Source organism: Penicillium lagena (assembly GCF_028827675.1).
Source record: "Penicillium lagena strain IBT 129212 chromosome Unknown utg000001l_segment0_segment0, whole genome shotgun sequence".
Classification (NCBI taxonomy): domain Eukaryota; kingdom Fungi; phylum Ascomycota; class Eurotiomycetes; order Eurotiales; family Aspergillaceae; genus Penicillium; species Penicillium lagena.
Genome location: NW_026623222.1, coordinates 4,322,370 through 4,340,066, shown reverse-complemented (window position 1 = coordinate 4,340,066; position 17,697 = coordinate 4,322,370). Strand labels below are relative to the sequence as shown.

The following is a 17,697-nucleotide window of genomic DNA, read 5'->3' as shown; positions in this document are numbered from 1 at the left end:
GCACGCCCCCATGTCGCACGACAACTACGCCGTCTTTCGAGAATGTCTGTCCAGCACCATAGTTGCTCGCTCGGAAGAGAAAAAGCCAACCAAGACATCACGCCGGAGACACAAGACGAAGCATGTTCCAACCCAGCCCGCATCAACTCCCGAGCGGGCTGACCCAGAAGAGCTGGCGGAGTTCATAGATGTACATTCCTCCCTCTGGTCCAAAACGAATAACTACTTCCACACATATCTAGTTCCTCGCCTCGGAGACCTTCGCCTCCCTCCCCGAATCCCTCCAAAGTCTCTCCTACGCCGCCATCCAACACGATCCCAACCTCGCAAACACCTACAACACCGACACCCCGCTCAACCGGGCCACCCTCGACACCCTCGCCTCCCCAATCCCCGTCGAGATCACAGAATCCCTCACCGTCTACGGCATAATCGGCTCCCCGGACAACCTCCCTGACTTCCTATCCCCAGTATTATCCGAGTACATATCCAGCGTGACCGCCGCGCCACCAGTCTGGATCCAGACGCGCGCAGAGGCATGCGAGATCTGCGAGCGTGACTGGATCCCGCTGTCGTATCATCATCTGATTCCGCGCGGGGTGCATGCGAAAGTGCGCAAGAAGGGGTGGCATGAGGAGTGGATGTTAAATAGTGTTGCTTGGCTTTGTCGTGCGTGTCACAGCTTTGTGCATCGCATGGCGAGTAATGAGGAGCTCGCTAGGGAGTGGTTTACTATTGAGCGGATTTTGGAGAGGGAGGATGTGATGGATTGGGCTAGGTGGGTGGGGAGGGTGAGGTGGAAGGCGAGATAGACAAATCGATATGTATATCGGCGTGTAGAATGAGATAGATGGGTATACTATAGTACATGCGGTCTTTCTTTTGCTCGTACAACGACGAAAGAAAAACAAGAAAAAAAAGGAAAATATGGTACAGAGCTCTGGTGGTGATATACACAGAAGAGAGAATCTCACAGATATCGCTTCTCGTAGATCTCTTCATAGCACTGGATATGGTCGCCAACCGCAAAGTCGGTCCAGTTCTCAAAGCCAATACCGCATTCGGTGTCTTTACGCATTTCAGTCACGTCTTTCTTGACGTTCTTGAGCGAGGTGATGGTGCCTGGGACGTGTTAGACATCATATGGGTGCCATGAGAGAAAAACTTACCATCATAAATTGTCTGATCCCCGCGCATCACCCTGACCTTACGGGTCCGGTTGACCAGGCCATTGCGCACTCGACATCCAGCAATCGGGACCTTCTCGCGTCCCTTGACGGTAATCTCAAACACCTGCTGCACTTCAGCTTCGCCCGTCACACGCTGCGTCACCGTCGGCTTCAGGTGCTCGCTGAGAGTAGCCTTGATATCGTCGATCAGCTTGTAGATGATATTGTGGTCCATGATTGCCACGCCCTGAGACTCGGCATTTCGCAGGGTGTTGCCGTCGATGGGTAGGTTGAATGAGATGACCTTCCCGTTGGCACTGGCCGCATGCTCAATGTCGAACTCTCCAACCGGGCCGACGCCCGACCGGAGGACATTGGCGTACACCTCGTTGTTGCCAATGGCTGCAATTGAGTTGAGAACCGCCTCCGCGGAACCATCTACGTCCGCCTTGACGATGAAATTGACAGCCTTAGGCCCGCTCGACTCCTCCAGACCAGCACGTGCTTCGTCCTCGCCGTCTTCCATTTTGCGTTTCTGCATGAGCTCGCGTCGCGACTCGTTGATGGCGGCCATGTCCTCTCCCAGTTTTTGGGTCTCGGTTTTCTCCAGACGGTAAGACACCACGTCCTTGGCCTTTTGTTCATCGGGTGCTTGCAGAATCTCGGTGCCGGCCGCCGGTTGCTCTCTCCAGCCGTCAATCTCGACAGGCATTCCCGGCGTGGCTTCATCGACAGCGACGCCGGCTTCATTTCGGAGTGTGCGCACACGAGCCCATGTCGTGCCTGCAACGATGACATCGCCTGGCCGCAGTGTGCCGCGGCGAATCAGAGCCGATGCTACACGTCCATAACTCTTTGTAGTGGCCTCAATGACCCATCCCTCGACATTGCCGCCGGTGTCGGCTCGGTGGTCCTGCATCTCAGACAGCGCGCCAATGGCCTCCTCGAGTTCCACCATTCCCTGACCGGTTTTACCACTGACTCCAATGGCCTGGACATCACCACCGTAGTCTTCGACATGGACACCGTGGGCTGAAAGATCTCCTTTCACTTTATCCGGGTTTCGTCCTTCCTTGTCAATCTTGCTGATGGCCACAATGATGGGGACCTTGGCCTGGGTGGCGTGCTTGATCGCTTCGATGGTCTGTGGCTTGACGCTATCATCGGCAGCCACAACAAGGACCACAATGTCGGTCACGTCGGCACCTCTGCGGCGCATCTCCAGGAACGCAGAATGACCGGGGGTATCCAGGAAAGTAATCGTCTTCCCAGAAGGCATCGCAACCGAAAATGCACCAATATGCTGCGTGATACCGCCGTGCTCGGAAGCGGCCACTGATGATTTCCGCAGCCAGTCCAGAATCGTTGTTTTGCCATGGTCGACGTGACCCATGATGGTGACCACCGGTGGCCGTGTCGGCAACGCAGATTGATCTTCTGGGACAGGTGCCGCCTGGAGGTCATCATCACCTGATGTCTCGAAGATGGGGTCAAAATTGAACTCGGTGGCCACCAAACCAGCCGTCTCCGCATCCAGGACATGATTATAGGTAACGTCTTCGAAGCCCATCTCCTCCATTCGCTCGACGAATTGCGCAGGTCGGACCCCAATGACGTCCGCCAGGTTGTTAACACTGATGAACTGAGGTAAGTAAAGCGGCTGCGGCGCGGCTTTCTTCTTCTCTTTCACGAGAGACCTTTCCTTCTTCAGGCGTTTGCGCTCGTCCCGACGACGTTGGTGTTCGTCCACATCGAAATCGCGTTCAGTAGCCTCGACCTGGCGCTGCTTGCGCAAGTTTTTGCGTTTGGCGTCGTTCGACGTGACTTCGTTTTGGGCCTCGACGGTTTCCAGCTGTTCTAATGCAGACATATCCCAGGCCCACGGATCCGCTTGCTTTTCTTTCTTGGCATCCTTCACACTACCTTCAGTACTTTGAGTTTTGCGCTTTCCATGAACAGTCGACTCTGTTGCGGAAGCTGCTCCATGTCTCCTGGGTACTTCTTTCCCCCAGTCTGTCAAAACAGAGTCGCCCAGTTTCTGGAACTTGGCGATGTCTTGAGGGTGTCGCTGTTTCCCGGGAGTTGCGTGTGCTTCCGTGCTCCGTCGGGTAGCCCCATCCTGCCTATCCCTGCGCGGTGTGCCCCTTTCATAAGGCCGCCGGTCTTCATGATCCCGACGCGGTGGTTGATCGTTGTTCCTCGTCTCTGCCCATGTCAGACCTGGAGAACGAGATGGTTGAGACGTCCACGGTTGACGTTTCGATGTATTGCCAAACCCTTGTTGTGTCCGAGGCCTGCCAGCTTGCTGTTCTGGATTCTTATTCCTTGTGTCTGCCCGAGTCTGACCCGAGGGCCGACCCGATTGAAATGCCGCTGGCTGGTTTCTCGTGGTGTTGCGGGATGCTTGCTGTGGCCGACGATGACCCTCTGATCTTGGAGGTGGCTGTTCTGGTTGTTTCGGCGGCTCTGCTTGGAGCCGTTGTTGTCTCTGGACCACCATTGACTCGCGGAGTGACTTCTCTGCCGCACTCAGGCCAACTGGTTTCACGGTTGCCTTGGTGCCCCATCTCGAGGCACCCCATTTGGGTTTCTTTTCATCTGTCTCGTCTAATCGGGGCAGGGATGACCGAAATGATCGGCGGAAGGTGAGGGTTGACGAGATCCTGGTCGAACAGGACCATTGCGGTGCGTGTCGGCGGGAGACCTAAAACAATCAATTGGATTAGCCATGAACCCATCACAGGGACACCGAGACCAGACGCACCCCCCATGCTGCCCGTCGATACATCGTTGACTCGACAATGAGTAAAAGGACTGGATGCTCACCACTTCGGTCAGGTCGCCCAGCCCGCGGTCGACAAAAGTTGATGTGAGTGTCCATCACGTGACCAGTTGTTATCTGTTATCGCGGCATATGTACCTGGATCGCCGCCTCTGCCAGAGAGGCGCAGCGACGCCAACGGCCTCGCTAATGTGAAATTGCTGCCTGTTTGGGAGGCCACATCGCGTGAGGTTTCACGGCGTCGCCAAAAATTGCCTCCTCATGAGCAGGGGCCCTAGTCACCCATTAACTGCTAATATTAATACATAAAGCTACTGGAGTAGCTTCTCCTTATTTATTTCTATTGAAATGCACATAGCGTGTTTCGCTGGATAACGGCCCAATTACTCAACTCTTTATTTAATCCGACCAGTCACGCATGATGGGTAGTCCTCTGGATAACAAATTCGCCTCTGAGTACGACCTTCTCTCATCTCCATAAATCTCTGGGCATTTTATCTAATCTTCTACCCCTCTAGTGCTCATCATGAAGCTTCCCCAGAGCCATCAACACCCAAATGCACAGATATGTTCCGAATTAGTCGCGCTGAGCCGTGGGCTATCAACACAGGCACCTGGCGCCTATTCTCATCCGAGCCCAAGCTGTGCTTCCAAATAAACCAAAGTTCTTCTTGGAGAGAGGACTCTACGTTCCCAATATACAACATCTGGAGTCCTGCATACTTCGGAATCTCGCTACCACAGCCAGACTCGACGTCATATAAGCTGAGCTGCAACGACCTTATTGTGACTAGCTACGAAGACGATACAGCATCCCTAAAGGCCAGAGATACCGGGTCAATTCCATTCGAAACGGAGAACGTCGTCGGGGGTATTGACGTTGACTACCCCGGTTTCCTATGCTGCAAGTGCTGTTTCACATATCGAGGGTGGGTAACCCTGGCTAAAGGCGAGCGCTGGCGACTGGACGAATTCGAAATGGGCGAGTATTACCAGTTCCAGCGCATACACGAGCGTGTGCTTTACCAGGATTTCCCAAAGAAGTACCGCAAGAAACTCCAATGGGAATGTTATAGCGACTGGAAGTCGGGATATGGAGAGGCCCCGGCGGACTTGCCATTCATTATGGACCAGGACACGCGCGTCTGCCGGGTCAATGCCGACCCGCACGTGCGATGGCACTGGGATGCTTCTAAGCTTGTAGGTCCCGTTGTTGCAATTATGAATCGAGAAGGCCTTGTCTTTGTCGACGGCTTGAAGGGGGCTAATGAGATTGAGACTGCAAATCTTCGAGAATTGGTTCTGATGACGGGCCTCACAATTGCGAAATATGAACGCCATGCATTGGAAAAATGATACCTGTTTCCGTTAATACCCGTACCTGTCGTGTGATGCTCATAGAGCCTTCCATAGTTGAATTTGACTGCAGTAACTCTTACGTCGAACGCGGGTTCCGCGTAGATGTCGGGACAGCCAGGGGACGCGCAGGCAGGTGAGGGACATTGGGAAGGCGGCTGATCTCCGTGGGTGGTTGTGGAGTCGAGTGGAGTCGCGGCGCGGGCGGTCGGCGATTTCCGGCAATCAGCATTTCGTTTCACTCGGATTGTGCCATTCTCTAGAACAACGGGTCCCGAACTGCTTAAAAGCAAGAGGGTTCCTGATTTCTCTTCCCCACCAGTCAACGTGCCCGCACAATCATGGAGTCCGAAGCCTTCGAAGATCTGGAGAAGGGCGGCGGTGCCCTGCGCACCATCAAGGACTTGGCCTCCGGCGCCGCGGGTGGAATGGCTCAGGTTTTGCTGGGTAAGTGGGCCCGCGCGAGCAGTTTCCCGGCGGACGGAATTGCAAGAGCGCAATGCGTGGGAACATTGAACAATGTCATGCTAACCTGACTATAGGACAACCCTTTGGTTCGTGGCCCAGTCGAAGCAATTGATCTCTCCGTACTGACCCTCCGCCCAGACATTGTCAAGGTGCGGTTACAAACGACCACGCAGTACTCGAGCGCGGTGGACTGCGCATCCAAGATCCTCAAGAATGAGGGTCCGATGGCCTTCTACAAGGGGACGCTGACTCCGCTGATCGGAATTGGTGCCTGCGTAAGTTGACTCCGGCTCATAATGGACGTCTGTCTGACCAAATCTAGGTGAGCGTGCAATTCGGTGCTTTCCACGAAGCGCGTCGTCGGCTGGAAGAGCTGAACAAGAAGAAATATGCCAACGGGGCCCTCTCCTATGGACAGTACTACATGGCCGGTTCGTTTGCCGGTGTCACCAACTCGGTGTTGTCTGGTCCGATTGAGCACGTTCGTATCCGGCTGCAGGCCCAGCCCCACGGCGAAGGACGACTATACTCTGGCCCGATCGACTGCATTAAGAAGCTGTCCGCACACCAGGGTACGCTGCGCGGTCTGTTTCGCGGACAGGCTGTGACAGTCCTGCGTGAGGCCCAGGCGTACGGTTCTTGGTTCATGGCTTTCGAGTACATGATGAACCAGGACGTCAAGCGCAACAATATCAATCGTGAGGACATCTCAGCTGTCAAGGTTGCCACCTACGGTGGTTTGGCGGGTGAAGCCCTCTGGATTTCTAGCTACCCACTTGATGTGGTCAAGAGCAAGATGCAGACCGACGGGTTCGGTGCGGAGCAAAAGTACAGCAGCATGCGCGACTGCTTCAAGAAGACCTACGCTCTTGAGGGGCTGGGTGGCTTCTGGAAGGGCATCGGCCCGACTCTGCTGAGAGCCATGCCTGTCTCCGCAGGAACTTTTGTTGTGTATGTTTCTTTCTCAGCTCTGTTACCAAGGATCATGCTAACTTCTCTTTCTCTTTCCAGTGTCGAGCTTACCATGAAGGCCCTTGGATAGACTGTATTCTGGTATGTTTGTGCATTGTTTGGCTCTTTTTCTAGATCCAGGACTCATGAAGAGAAAAGTTGTATACACGCGGTCTGTACTTATTTATGTCTGAGATATACACTATTTTGTCCTACATCGCCAAAGAGAAATCTCCCAAAAAGTCCTGCCGCGCCGTAGGAAAATAGAACAAATTCAACCCCGGAAAGTCCCACTCCGAGACAAACTGCTCCGGCACAAACCACTGCAAATCCGCCTGCGCATCGAAGAGCTCCCAGAACGGTGATGTAGCATCAATACCATCTGTACTAGCCTGCTGAGTTTCTCTCAGTGTACGCCCGTACTTTTCAATACTGACTTTCAGGATTTGTAGGTAGATGTTTCCCGTCCGAGAATGACTACCATTCGACCCGGCCTTGCTGAGCTCATCCACGAGCCGATTCCCATGCTCCAGAAACTCTCGGTGTTCTTCTTCGCGCTCAGGGAGAAGCCGGGATAGTTTTAGAAGCAACAGAAATGAGAATGCGCATTTAGCCCAGACAAAGTCCATAGCATACTTAAGTTTGGCGATATAGAAGTTTGGTTCGGCGATGATGATGCGTAGGTGTCGACGTGCGCTTGATTTGGCTGTAAGGAGGATGTTTCGCTCGGTGGGAGTCATGGCGCTGGCGTTAGCGTGGTTAGATTGTATAGTTCGATTGTGAAGGTAGTACTTACGCCACGTTCTCGACGCCCATGGCTCGGAGAGCTTTGCAGTTGAGCATCATTTCAGCCCAGCATTTTTGGACCTTCAACGCAAGTAGAGAGAAGGGTTTCTCGTCTTGTGCGGTCGTGGAGCTTTCTAAGGGGAATGGTTAGCGGGGAGCAGTAAGGATTCGAAGGACAGATTATACCGATTATGCGCACCCAGTCGCTACAAAGATTTAGTGTTGATATGAGCAAAAGAAAGATAAGACTCACTCAAGCCATAAATCCAGATCGATCTTGATGTCGTGAACGAAGTCAGCAATACTTGCCCTGTCAAGTGCTGCTGCGGAGCCTAGGGTGTCGTTGACAGTAGCTATCAAAGCAGGTGAGAATGTGAATACCAGAAGATAGGACGAAATACCTCTCAAGATGTTGAGCTGTCATAAAGGATGTCAGTATATCTCTTAAGCTCGCTCTGCCGGAACTATACCTCGACCTGAGAAAACAGGCGCAGATCCAACGCAGTCGACGACGGGTGTCCAAGCAAAACCCGGCACCGCCGAGGATTTCCCGTCAACCGAACTCCGGGAGGCTTCCCACCATCAACACGAAATCTAAGTTAATCCTAGTTAGTAACTATAGCTCCCCCAAAAGACAAAAAGAAAGCGTTGTACATATGTTCCAAAACCAGAAGTCCAAACCAAGTCCTCGACTTTCTCATCAACCGTCTCTCCTCTTCCAAATCCGTTCCCGCAAAGCTATCTTCCTCATCGGTATTTCTCATTGAAATCCGCTGCGTAAGTTCTTCAAAGGCGTCATGTAATCCCAAATCTAGGGCCATGCGGGTTGCAAAGGATAAGATTAATAGCCGTTCAGCAGAATAACAGGCGACCACGAGCAATGCCTGGACTGACTCAAGGCAGTTTAAGCGTTTGTTTTGAATAATCACGTTAATCCATTTCTTAAGTTCGGCGTGTAGCAGGTCGGACATGGGGCCGCCGGATCCTATTTATAATACTGTCAGATGTGGTGCATTTGTTGGGGGCCAAGCAAGTTCGTACTGGTTTCTATCATGCAGCCAATGGTGCAAATAGCATTGAGGAGGATACTACTTCGAGTCCGTACAGAGTTGAATGTGTCATGCTCTGGCTCGAAGATTGGGATATACCTATCCTACTCATTTAGATGTATCGTCAGCATAAGTATAGGATTTGATAGTCCGATACTCACACAACCTTCGAAGAACCTAGCAATCCCATTAGCTCTTTTAGTCTAAGTGTCCTCTGCAGAATAGAACTCACGTCTTGAAACACGACACAGCACATTCAATGGTAATGAGACCCTTATCAATAAAATCCGAGATAGGCTCATCCCGAATCTCAAATCCAGGGCGTTTCCGCTTATTTCTTTGAATGGGACTTAATCCCAGCACAACAGGGAGTGAATTCATTGAGATACCGCTGGGTGAGAGCGTGGGGATAGATTGCTGCGAGTGACCATTTGCATAATCTGATGAACTTGCCGCCGCCAAATCATCGAGGTCTTCACGAGGATATGTGAACTGAGAGCATAGTGAACCGCGGCGAGCATGGTCTTGTTCACTATGTACCTGTCTGTTGCAAGAATACTCTTCTTGAGATGCAGGCCTTGAGCCAGATTGATTGCGTTGGAGCAGATGGCGTATCTCGTTGAGCTGTTGTCTGAGGTGTTGAACCTCGGACTCGACGCCTTCAAGTCTTCTAGAGGATTGTCAGTTGCCTTGGCGTTTATTCTTCTTAGATAATGCACTTACTCTGAAAAGGGATCTTTAGGTACCTCGAAGAAGATACACTGCTTCTCTAGCTTCTGGCATCTGCATAGCTCTATTAGTATCATCGTCGCCAATGATAGGAAGAAACTCCCCTTGTGCATGGTCTCTCTCCATCGCATTTAACCTACAGTGGGAGAATATTAGCCATCAACCAGTTTTATCTAAGTCAATACTCGCTTTTGATTGACGACATGCACTGCATGCTTTCTAGGATGATAATCAATCCAAAATCAGCCCATGCGAGACAACATAGGCCCGGGGCAGTGCATACCGGGATGCGCTTTTTCCCAATTGGCGGCGGAATAATATGTAAGGATTCATCTGACTGCATCGCTGATCTGGCGCCGTATTGTGTTGCTCAGCTCCAAGTCTGTATACAGAGTCGGGAAGGAGGGGACGCATCAGACGCGGGGTTCGGGAGTTCCGCCGAGTAAGTTCACAGAGCACGGACGGGGATTGATTGTGGGGAAATAGGGACAATTAAGCACTGCAGAAGTCAAATATATCCCTATTTATTGTGGCCAGCGAAAATAGACTATCACATTTCCAGTACCAATCGCCTAGTATACATATACAAAGTCCTCGTTCTTCATGTCTGTCAAGTCCTTGAACGCATTGTCCTGAGCAAGAACCTGAACAGGCATGCCCTCCTTGTCTGTCTCTACAGCGCCAATAGCATGCATGGACTGGTCTACGGGTTTGGAATCCTTTCCTAGTTCCACGCGCCGTTTCTCGTGTTTCTTGTTCAGGACAGTGAGATATGCCATGTTTGACCTGAGCACCAATTAATAGTGGAAGACTCTGGGATACAAAGGTACTTACATGCAGAGAACAACCAAAACGCAGAACATTGCAAGGCTAAACGCTTATTAGATCTGTATGTTCACAGTAAGGGGGTTGTACTTACTTTGAGGTGAGCCCGCGGGTATAGAGAGGAGCCTCGGCTGTAGTATAGAGATTCGGACCAATCACCTGGTTGTGTCAGATTTTGAGGTTATTTTGCTGCATTCAGGTTGCCTACATTACCGATGCATTGGCCCACGACCAGGATACCGGTGGTCACTTTTTTCTTCGTCTCTCCGGCTGTGTTTGCTGCAGACCATGAGTAGATCAAGGGCGCTTGAAAGAAGTCAGTCTAGCTCGAAGTTGGCCTTCCAGTCAACACTTACTGATCCCTGGGTAAACAGAGATCTGGTTCGGTCAGTGAATAAACTCTGATGATGCTTGAACTGCACTTACAATATAGTACCCCACCAGCAGAGGAGCTTTATGCATATCATCATGCGGAATACAAAGCAGCATCACACATCCCGCAATGGGTGGGAGGCATAGCAGAATTAAAACTGGGCCCTTCATCTTCAAAATGGTCGCCAGCCAGGCACCTCCCATAGTAGCAACGAGCTGGACAGCACCAAAAGGGATATTGAAAAGAATGGTATTGAATTCGTTGAATCCAAAGGACTGGATGATCAAGGGGCCGAAGGTGGAGATACCGCCGCTCGGGATTCTGGTTTCTGATCAGTTAAACAAGCTGAATAATTTTTAAGAAATGTCTTACGAAATTGAAAACATCAACGCAAACCAGATCCAGGACTTGACGTCGAGAAATGCTTCTTTGACATGGTCCCATTTCCATTTGTCACTTTCGATACCTTGTTGGTTCATGCGCAGTCTTATGGGAATGTTAGTCAGTTTTTCAACACTTAGGGCACGCGTGGTTACCTCTCAATAGCCACCAGTTTATCCTCTTCTTGAAGGAATTTGGACTTTAGAGGGGAATCTGGCATGTAGGTGCTTTTGTGAATGTCAGACAGGGTTTACCAGGAAGGAAAAAAAGTCTCTCACAGTATGACCAAGGAGAACCCGACGGTGATGAGACCAAAGAAAAGGAAAATAATCTATAGATATTCAGCACATGTCTTTGCAATGAGAGGCAAACCTCACCTGGTAAGGAGCCAAGACCGGCGATTTGATATGTCCAAGTCCCCAAGTTAACAAGCTTCCAAACTGTAATGCATGTCAATATCCAGATCAAAGATTACTTGAAAAACAAGCTCCTACCATGTTAACAACCCCGTTCATTGCATACCATGATCCCAATCTCACAGGCTGCTCACGTCGTCGATACCACATTTGGGTCACAGCAATAAAGGCCGGTGCTATTGGCTCACGTTAGGGCCTTCTATATCTTTCGCCCAAGAAGAAAACACTCACCGATTCCCGCCTCAAACAGACCAAGAAGCAATCGACAAGCCAGCAGACCTCCAAAGCTGCCTGCCGCCGTCATACAAGACAGCGTAGTCCCCCAAAGAAGAGTCGACACCGCCAGGAATTTTCCTAGCGGCAAAGTGACCAGACAATACGCCACCATCGGCTGGGCGACAAGCTGGGCAAGATAGACTCCCGAGCCCAGCCAGGAATAATCCTGGCCATGGAGGTGGGCTTTGTCAATAATCCCAAATACGGATGCATATGCGAGAGTCGACTTGTCGAGCTGCTGAAGAAAATAAATCCCCAGAAGAATAGGGAGAAGTCTGAGGTCGATCTTTCTCAAGACGTGCGCGTTGTTCTCGGGGGTCAGAATAGTCGAGTGACCTACGTCCTCGATCAGTTCCAGTGCCTGGTCTTCTTTCACGTCGTGGTCGGGACCAGGCGTAGAATGTGGTGCAGCGACAATGGATTCCACTTGCTCATCCTGCTGCTGTTTGGGGGCGTCTGTCTGTGGCATGGCTGCACTTGGGAGGAAAGATGAGGAATGACTAGAAACAAGAGAAACGCCCTTCTAGTTATGGAATCCTCCACCCCGTGGGGAAGTAAAGCTTACTTCCTCCTCGGACGAAACTCCCAACCCCGACTACCATGCCTCGTACCGTGCCTGGCTCGATGTCGGACAATCTCTGCGCAGCCCAATCAGTTGGCTGGCATGAGAGGGGTTTTGGTGACAATGAGCCGGAGCTGCTGCTTAGCATGGATTAGCTGTCGGCTTTCGGGTGTCTGGACCGACCCGTGTGGATAATCTTCAAGTATTTTAGTCTGGGGATGTGGGGATACTGGGATCCGCGGTGCTGCAGAGGATCGGTGATGCGACCCGAACTCCGTTCTCCAATCACCCCACGGTCTAATGAGGACCACGGGGCAAAGAGGAGAGAATGATACAAATATAGGTTCAGTTACGGGTCTTTTTTGGTCATGTACTTTGATTCCCGATCCGAAACATCATGCCTCAGAAAGAAGTCTGCCCGCAAGGGTACCAACAAGTGCCTGTGCCAGCAGCACACAAGGAAACCTCGCTACATCTTCGCTCGACCAGCACCAAAGGCGAATTCGACTTCACCTTCGAGGCCGTCCGCCAGAACCTGTTCCGAGTGACATTCACCTCGGTGGACCGTCCCATCCCGCCGTATCCCAGCGTCACAAGGCCGGCCACCGATCTACACAATGTGAATGTCTTCACCAAGACCGATACCTGCTCCAAGACAATCACTGTCGGCGATATTACCGCCTCGATAGAATGGGCTCATAGCCCTGTTCTCTCACTATTCTGGACAGGCTCCGATGACAAGCCCCTACACCGCGATCTGCCATTGCGCTCATACGTTGCCGACTCAGCGGGGATCGCGCACTACTCGCAGCACGACCAGGCCGCGCTCCATGTCGGATTGGGTGAGAAGCAAGCGCCGATGGACCTCACCGGTCGCAATTTCTTGCTCTCTGCCACAGACTGTTTTGGATACGATGTGTACAACTCCGATCCGCTCTACAAGCATATTCCGTTGCTGATAAAGGCCACGCCCGAAGGCTGCGTGACTTTGTTCTCGACGACCCATGCTCGAGGCATGTGGTCTGTTGGTTCAGAAATCGACGGGCTGTGGGGTCGCTTCAAGGTGTATCGCCAGGACTACGGGGGGCTAGAGCAGTACCTGATTGTCGGCAAGACGATCGAGGATGTAGTCCGGTGCTATGCCGAGCTCGTGGGGTTCCCGTTGCTTGTGCCTCGGTGGGCATACGGGTATATCTCCGGTGGATACAAGTACACGATGATCGATGAGCCGCCGGCGCATGTCGGTCTGCTTGGGTTTGCGGAGAAGCTGAAGAAACACGGCATCCCGTGCTCCGCGCACCAGATGAGTTCCGGGTACTCCATTGCAGAGACGGAACCTAAAGTCCGCAACGTCTTTACCTGGAATAAACACCGCTTCCCGAGCCCCGAGGAGTATATTGCCAAGATGCACGCGCATGGCATTCGGCTGATAACAAATATCAAGCCGTTCCTGCTGGCATCTCATCCAGACTTTCAGAAACTGGTGGATGCAGGGGGCCTCTTCAGAGACCCCGATACTAAAGAGCCCGGATATATGCGTCTATGGAGTGCCGGGGGTGGTACTGGTGGCGACGGATGCCATATTGACTTCACATCCGAGGTAGCCTTCAAATGGTGGTACGACGGGGTGCAGAGTCTGAAGCGCGTTGGAATTGATGGCATGTGGAACGATAACAACGAATACACGCTTCCTAGCGACGACTGGACGCTAGCTCTCGACGAGTCTTTGGTGGGCAAGAAGAATGTCGAGAACTCGGTTGGTCTGTGGGGACGGGCAATGCACACGGAGCTGATGGGCAAGTCTTCGCACGATGCTCTGCAGGATATGGGGCCCAAGCTGCGTCCGTTTGTCTTGACTCGAAGTGCAACGGCGGGGACACAGCGGTATGCGGCTAGTTCCTGGAGCGGAGACAATGTCACCAGCTGGGAGAGCATGAAGGGTGCAAATGCGTTGTCCTTGAATGCTGGGATGTCCTTGTTGCAGGTACGAATAATGACCAGTCCTGGGATATATACCTCTTTGCTGATAACATATAGTGCGAAGGACACGATATCGGTGGTTTTGAGGGTATGTCTCAGCCTCGACTATCTAGATCTGTTGCGTAAAGAATCAGAGCTAACCATATGTCTATGTCCATACCCAGGCCCCCAGCCCTCACCCGAACTTCTCCTCCGCTGGATCCAGCTAGGAATCCACTCCCCTCGATTCGCAATCAACTGCTTCAAAACCTCACCGGACAACTCCTCCGTTGGCGAGGTAATCGAGCCGTGGATGTACCCCGAGATCACACCGCTAGTGCGCGACACGATCAAGCGGCGTTACGAAATGCTGCCGTACATCTACTCCTTAGGACTGGAGAGCCACCTGAGCGCAAAACCGCCGCAGCGCTGGATCGGATGGGGCTTCGAGTCCGATCCGGAGGTATGGACGAAGCAGCTTAAAAGGGGCGAGGAGGAGTTCTGGTTCGGCGACAGCATTCTGGTGGGAGGTGTGTACGAGGCCGGCGTCACAGAAGCAAAGGTGTATCTCCCACGCCGGAGCGGGGATTACGGGTATGTGAACATGAATGCGCCGTACGAGTACTTCGCTTCTGGGCAGTGGGTGTCTATCCGTTCTGAATGGAGGGAGAGCATCCCCGTGATTGCGCGGATCGGGGGCGCGATCCCCGTTGGCAAGCCCGTTCACACGCGGGTTCCCGGGGATGAGACGGCTGCATCGCAGGCGGTGCAGGAAGTGGATGATTACCGTGGTGTGGAAATCTTCCCGCCGAAGCGTAGCTCGCACGGCAATGTCTTTGTGAGCACTTGGCATGAGGATGATGGGATCTCGCTCCATCCGGCGATGGCATCTTATACTGTCAGCTATAGTTCGACAGAGGAGAAAGTGCTGGTGGACTTTGTTCGGGATGAGGAGAGTGGGTTTGTTCCTGCTTGGAGGCATCTAGATATCATTTTGCATCATGAGGATCAGAGGCGCGTGGTCTCGACATCGGGGCAGGAGGTGTTGTACAAGGGATGCGATGCCCGGGGTCGTGAGGTGTATACCATCAAGATGTGATATGAACCCAGCATAGATGTATGTCTTATAGATGATAGAGGCCAAAGTTCAGAAATATTGATCAATATTTATGGGCTTAGGGGTTGCTGAAAAGGAATGGAAACTGTTAATACACAAAAAGGTATGATATGATATGATAAAACACCCAGAACCACAAAAATCACGTATCTGTACAATCCCTACTAGTTCTGCTTTTTCACCTGATCGCTTCCAGGCGCAGTGCCCGTAAACGGATCAAGACGCAGAGCCTGAGCCGTGATGGGCTCGTAAGTAGTCTTTCCCTCCTTGGCCATCGCCATCCGCCGCTCCTGGCCTGCCTCACCAGCCCGTCCCAAAATGCCCGCGATCAGGGTCGTCGCGCGCAGACTGTCATCATTAGATGGAATGGGGTACGTCACCCGCGTGGGATCCGCGTCGGTGTCGATGATGCCAATAGTCGGGACATTATTCAGACCGCACTCATGGAGAAGCACCACGTTCTCCAGTGGATTGAGACAAACCACCAGATCAGGCTTGAGAGACGGCCGATCCGCAAGATCCGCCTTGAACTCAGGCAACTCCTCGTCGAGCGCATTAACAACCTTCGTCTCACAGTGTCCCAGAATCTGCTGGCCATTCGTAAGACTGCCCGGAATCCACCTTTCAAAGATATGATAGCCCTTGGCCAGCTCGGCAGCCCGGACGACGGACTGTTTCTGGCCCTTGCGCGTGCCAGCGAACAGAATCAGTCCGCCGCGCGCGGCGACTTCTTCGACGACCTTTGCCGCGCGCCGCAAGTACGCGGCGGTCACGTCCAGTGAGATGATGTGCACGCCTTCGCGGATGCCGAAGATGTACCGCGAGTTCTGCGGGTTCCAGCGCGAGGTCGAGTGGCCGAGATGCGTCTGCGAGGCGAGGAGGAGCTCAAGCGTGATGTCCGAGGGCTTGGGTGGGTTCTGGAGGAGGGAGTCTGGGTTGTAGGCTGTTTTCATGGAGGTTCCCATTCTATTGAAGCGGTGTCCTAATTGGCGGTAATAATGTCAGTGGCCTGGAATATATGAGACAGCGGTCTGAGGGTAGACTGACGGTTTGTCGCCTCCTTTTTCCAACTCGCTTGGCCCGGCTCTGCAGGTGCCACCGGGACAATTTCCTCTGTGATATTTTCTGGCTCTGCCTCAGGCAATGGGGTTTCTACTGCTGGCTCCATCGGTGGTGGTGTTGGTATCTCGGAGGAAAAAAGCGACTGGCGACCGGAGTCCGGCGCAGGGCCAGAAATTGGCGGCCTGGAAGATATTAGTTGCTTCCTGGGGATCTCAATTAAATGGGGAAACATACCTTGCCGTGCTGCTAATTGCCGTACAATCATGGCTGGCTGGGGATGGTTGAATAGTTGATGGAGGAGGGAAGGACGAACTTTCGGCGGTTGGCCTTGGCAGTGGTGCCCGTGTGCCTGAGGCAAGAAGGGTTCCATGGATGCGGCATTAATCAGTGTTGATCTAGATAGGTAACTACATGTCAACATTTAAAATGATTTGGATCATACAGTCGACTTATTGAATACGCGGCTACTATTACGTTGTACAATTCAAAGGTACATCGGACTGGAATCATTGAAGCACAGTCGATCACATTTGCAAGGCCGTTATGAGGATAAAAGTAACCTAATACCAATGCATCACAGAGAAGCCTCGCGGGCATGAACAGAGAAAAATAGAAAAGCCAACACCCGCGCAAACGTAACATAACCCAACGGAGACAGAGATAAGAACAGGTATGGAAATTCATGAGCGTCGCAGATTCATCATGCGAGAAGGCTTTATCTCTTGAAGAAGCCGCCCAGGTTATCCATCATGGAGCCACCCTGCGAGGACGGGGACCCGTAGCCGGGGGGAGGAGGACCACCGTAGGGACCACCCTGGGGAGTACCGGCGTTCATCTCCTCGCGGCTCTTGTGCTTCTTAATAGCGTCTTCGGCAATGCTGCCAATGATGGCGCCGCCGATCGTTCCGAGGAAACCGTGGTTGGCCTTATGTCCAGCCCAGGCGCCGCCGGCACCGCCGACCAGAGCTCCAGCCAGACCGCGCTCGCCTTCCTGGGCTTCACCCGGTGCGCCCTGCTGCTGCTGTTCATAGCCACTGGGGTTGGGGTTAGTATACGTATGTGACGGAAGGAAAATAATAAAGGGAATCTGAAACTCACCCCTGACGGTAGGCGTCCTGCTGACCATACTGTTGCTGCTGTTGCTCGCCGTACTGCTGCTGAGGCTGACCGTGCTGAGACTGTTGCTCGTAGCCCTGGTTGTAGCCACCGTACTGCTGCTGTTGAGGCTGCTGGGAATAGCCACCATACTGCTGCTGCTGCTGCTGCTGGTCGTAGCCCTGTTGGCCGTATTGGGGCTGCTGCTGACCATAGCCCTGCTGACCATAACCCTGCTGGGGAGGGTAGCCCTGGCCGTAGCCTTGGTTGTACTGGTTGTAGGGATCAGACATTGTAGGTGGAGGGAATGAAGTGGATGGTGTTGATGAGAATGATGAAGA

General features: G+C 52.5%; 8 protein-coding genes across 8 annotated transcripts; 4 read left to right on the top strand and 4 right to left on the bottom strand.

Moving 5' to 3' along the window:
• Positions 1 to 10: 10 nt before the first annotated feature.
• Positions 11 to 812, top strand: N7510_001911 (uncharacterized protein; the record flags this gene model as incomplete). The annotated part of the gene is made up of 2 exons (XM_056973838.1): positions 11 to 190; positions 243 to 812. The coding sequence occupies 2 exons, from the start codon at positions 11 to 13 to the stop codon at positions 810 to 812; spliced, it is 750 nt and encodes a 249-aa protein (XP_056838955.1).
• A 158-nt stretch (positions 813 to 970) lies between these two features.
• N7510_001910 (translation initiation factor 2) lies at positions 971 to 3,957 on the bottom strand (the record flags this gene model as incomplete). The annotated part of the gene is made up of 3 exons (XM_056973837.1): positions 971 to 1,122; positions 1,170 to 3,873; positions 3,934 to 3,957. 3 exons carry the CDS (start codon positions 3,955 to 3,957, stop codon positions 971 to 973), a joined length of 2,880 nt encoding a protein of 959 aa, XP_056838954.1.
• Positions 3,958 to 4,369: 412 nt separating this feature from the next.
• On the top strand, positions 4,370 to 5,307 carry N7510_001909 (uncharacterized protein; the record flags this gene model as incomplete). The annotated part of the gene is made up of 2 exons (XM_056973836.1): positions 4,370 to 4,407; positions 4,470 to 5,307. The coding sequence occupies 2 exons, from the start codon at positions 4,370 to 4,372 to the stop codon at positions 5,305 to 5,307; spliced, it is 876 nt and encodes a 291-aa protein (XP_056838953.1).
• A 341-nt stretch (positions 5,308 to 5,648) lies between these two features.
• On the top strand, positions 5,649 to 6,817 carry N7510_001908 (uncharacterized protein; the record flags this gene model as incomplete). Its single annotated transcript, XM_056973835.1, has 5 exons — positions 5,649 to 5,754; positions 5,850 to 5,861; positions 5,914 to 6,050; positions 6,098 to 6,726; positions 6,787 to 6,817. 5 exons carry the CDS (start codon positions 5,649 to 5,651, stop codon positions 6,815 to 6,817), a joined length of 915 nt encoding a protein of 304 aa, XP_056838952.1.
• Positions 6,818 to 6,938: 121 nt separating this feature from the next.
• N7510_001907 (uncharacterized protein) lies at positions 6,939 to 12,030 on the bottom strand (the record flags this gene model as incomplete). Its single annotated transcript, XM_056973834.1, has 22 exons — positions 6,939 to 7,470; positions 7,523 to 7,646; positions 7,699 to 7,718; positions 7,766 to 7,929; positions 7,983 to 8,106; positions 8,167 to 8,497; positions 8,554 to 8,665; positions 8,723 to 8,738; positions 8,794 to 9,231; positions 9,285 to 9,337; positions 9,878 to 10,076; positions 10,125 to 10,160; positions 10,210 to 10,274; positions 10,324 to 10,421; positions 10,472 to 10,493; positions 10,542 to 10,809; positions 10,861 to 10,974; positions 11,025 to 11,096; positions 11,148 to 11,200; positions 11,247 to 11,309; positions 11,364 to 11,461; positions 11,517 to 12,030. 22 exons carry the CDS (start codon positions 12,028 to 12,030, stop codon positions 6,939 to 6,941), a joined length of 3,516 nt encoding a protein of 1,171 aa, XP_056838951.1.
• Positions 12,031 to 12,520: 490 nt separating this feature from the next.
• Positions 12,521 to 15,181, top strand: N7510_001906 (putative alpha-glucosidase; the record flags this gene model as incomplete). Its single annotated transcript, XM_056973833.1, has 2 exons — positions 12,521 to 14,107; positions 14,276 to 15,181. 2 exons carry the CDS (start codon positions 12,521 to 12,523, stop codon positions 15,179 to 15,181), a joined length of 2,493 nt encoding a protein of 830 aa, XP_056838950.1.
• Positions 15,182 to 15,363: 182 nt separating this feature from the next.
• N7510_001905 (mitochondrial 37S ribosomal protein uS2m) lies at positions 15,364 to 16,367 on the bottom strand (the record flags this gene model as incomplete). The annotated part of the gene is made up of 2 exons (XM_056973832.1): positions 15,364 to 16,181; positions 16,247 to 16,367. The coding sequence occupies 2 exons, from the start codon at positions 16,365 to 16,367 to the stop codon at positions 15,364 to 15,366; spliced, it is 939 nt and encodes a 312-aa protein (XP_056838949.1).
• Positions 16,368 to 16,976: 609 nt separating this feature from the next.
• hel10 (putative high expression lethality protein Hel10) lies at positions 16,977 to 17,649 on the bottom strand (the record flags this gene model as incomplete). Its single annotated transcript, XM_056973831.1, has 2 exons — positions 16,977 to 17,295; positions 17,360 to 17,649. 2 exons carry the CDS (start codon positions 17,647 to 17,649, stop codon positions 16,977 to 16,979), a joined length of 609 nt encoding a protein of 202 aa, XP_056838948.1.
• Positions 17,650 to 17,697: the final 48 nt, after the last annotated feature.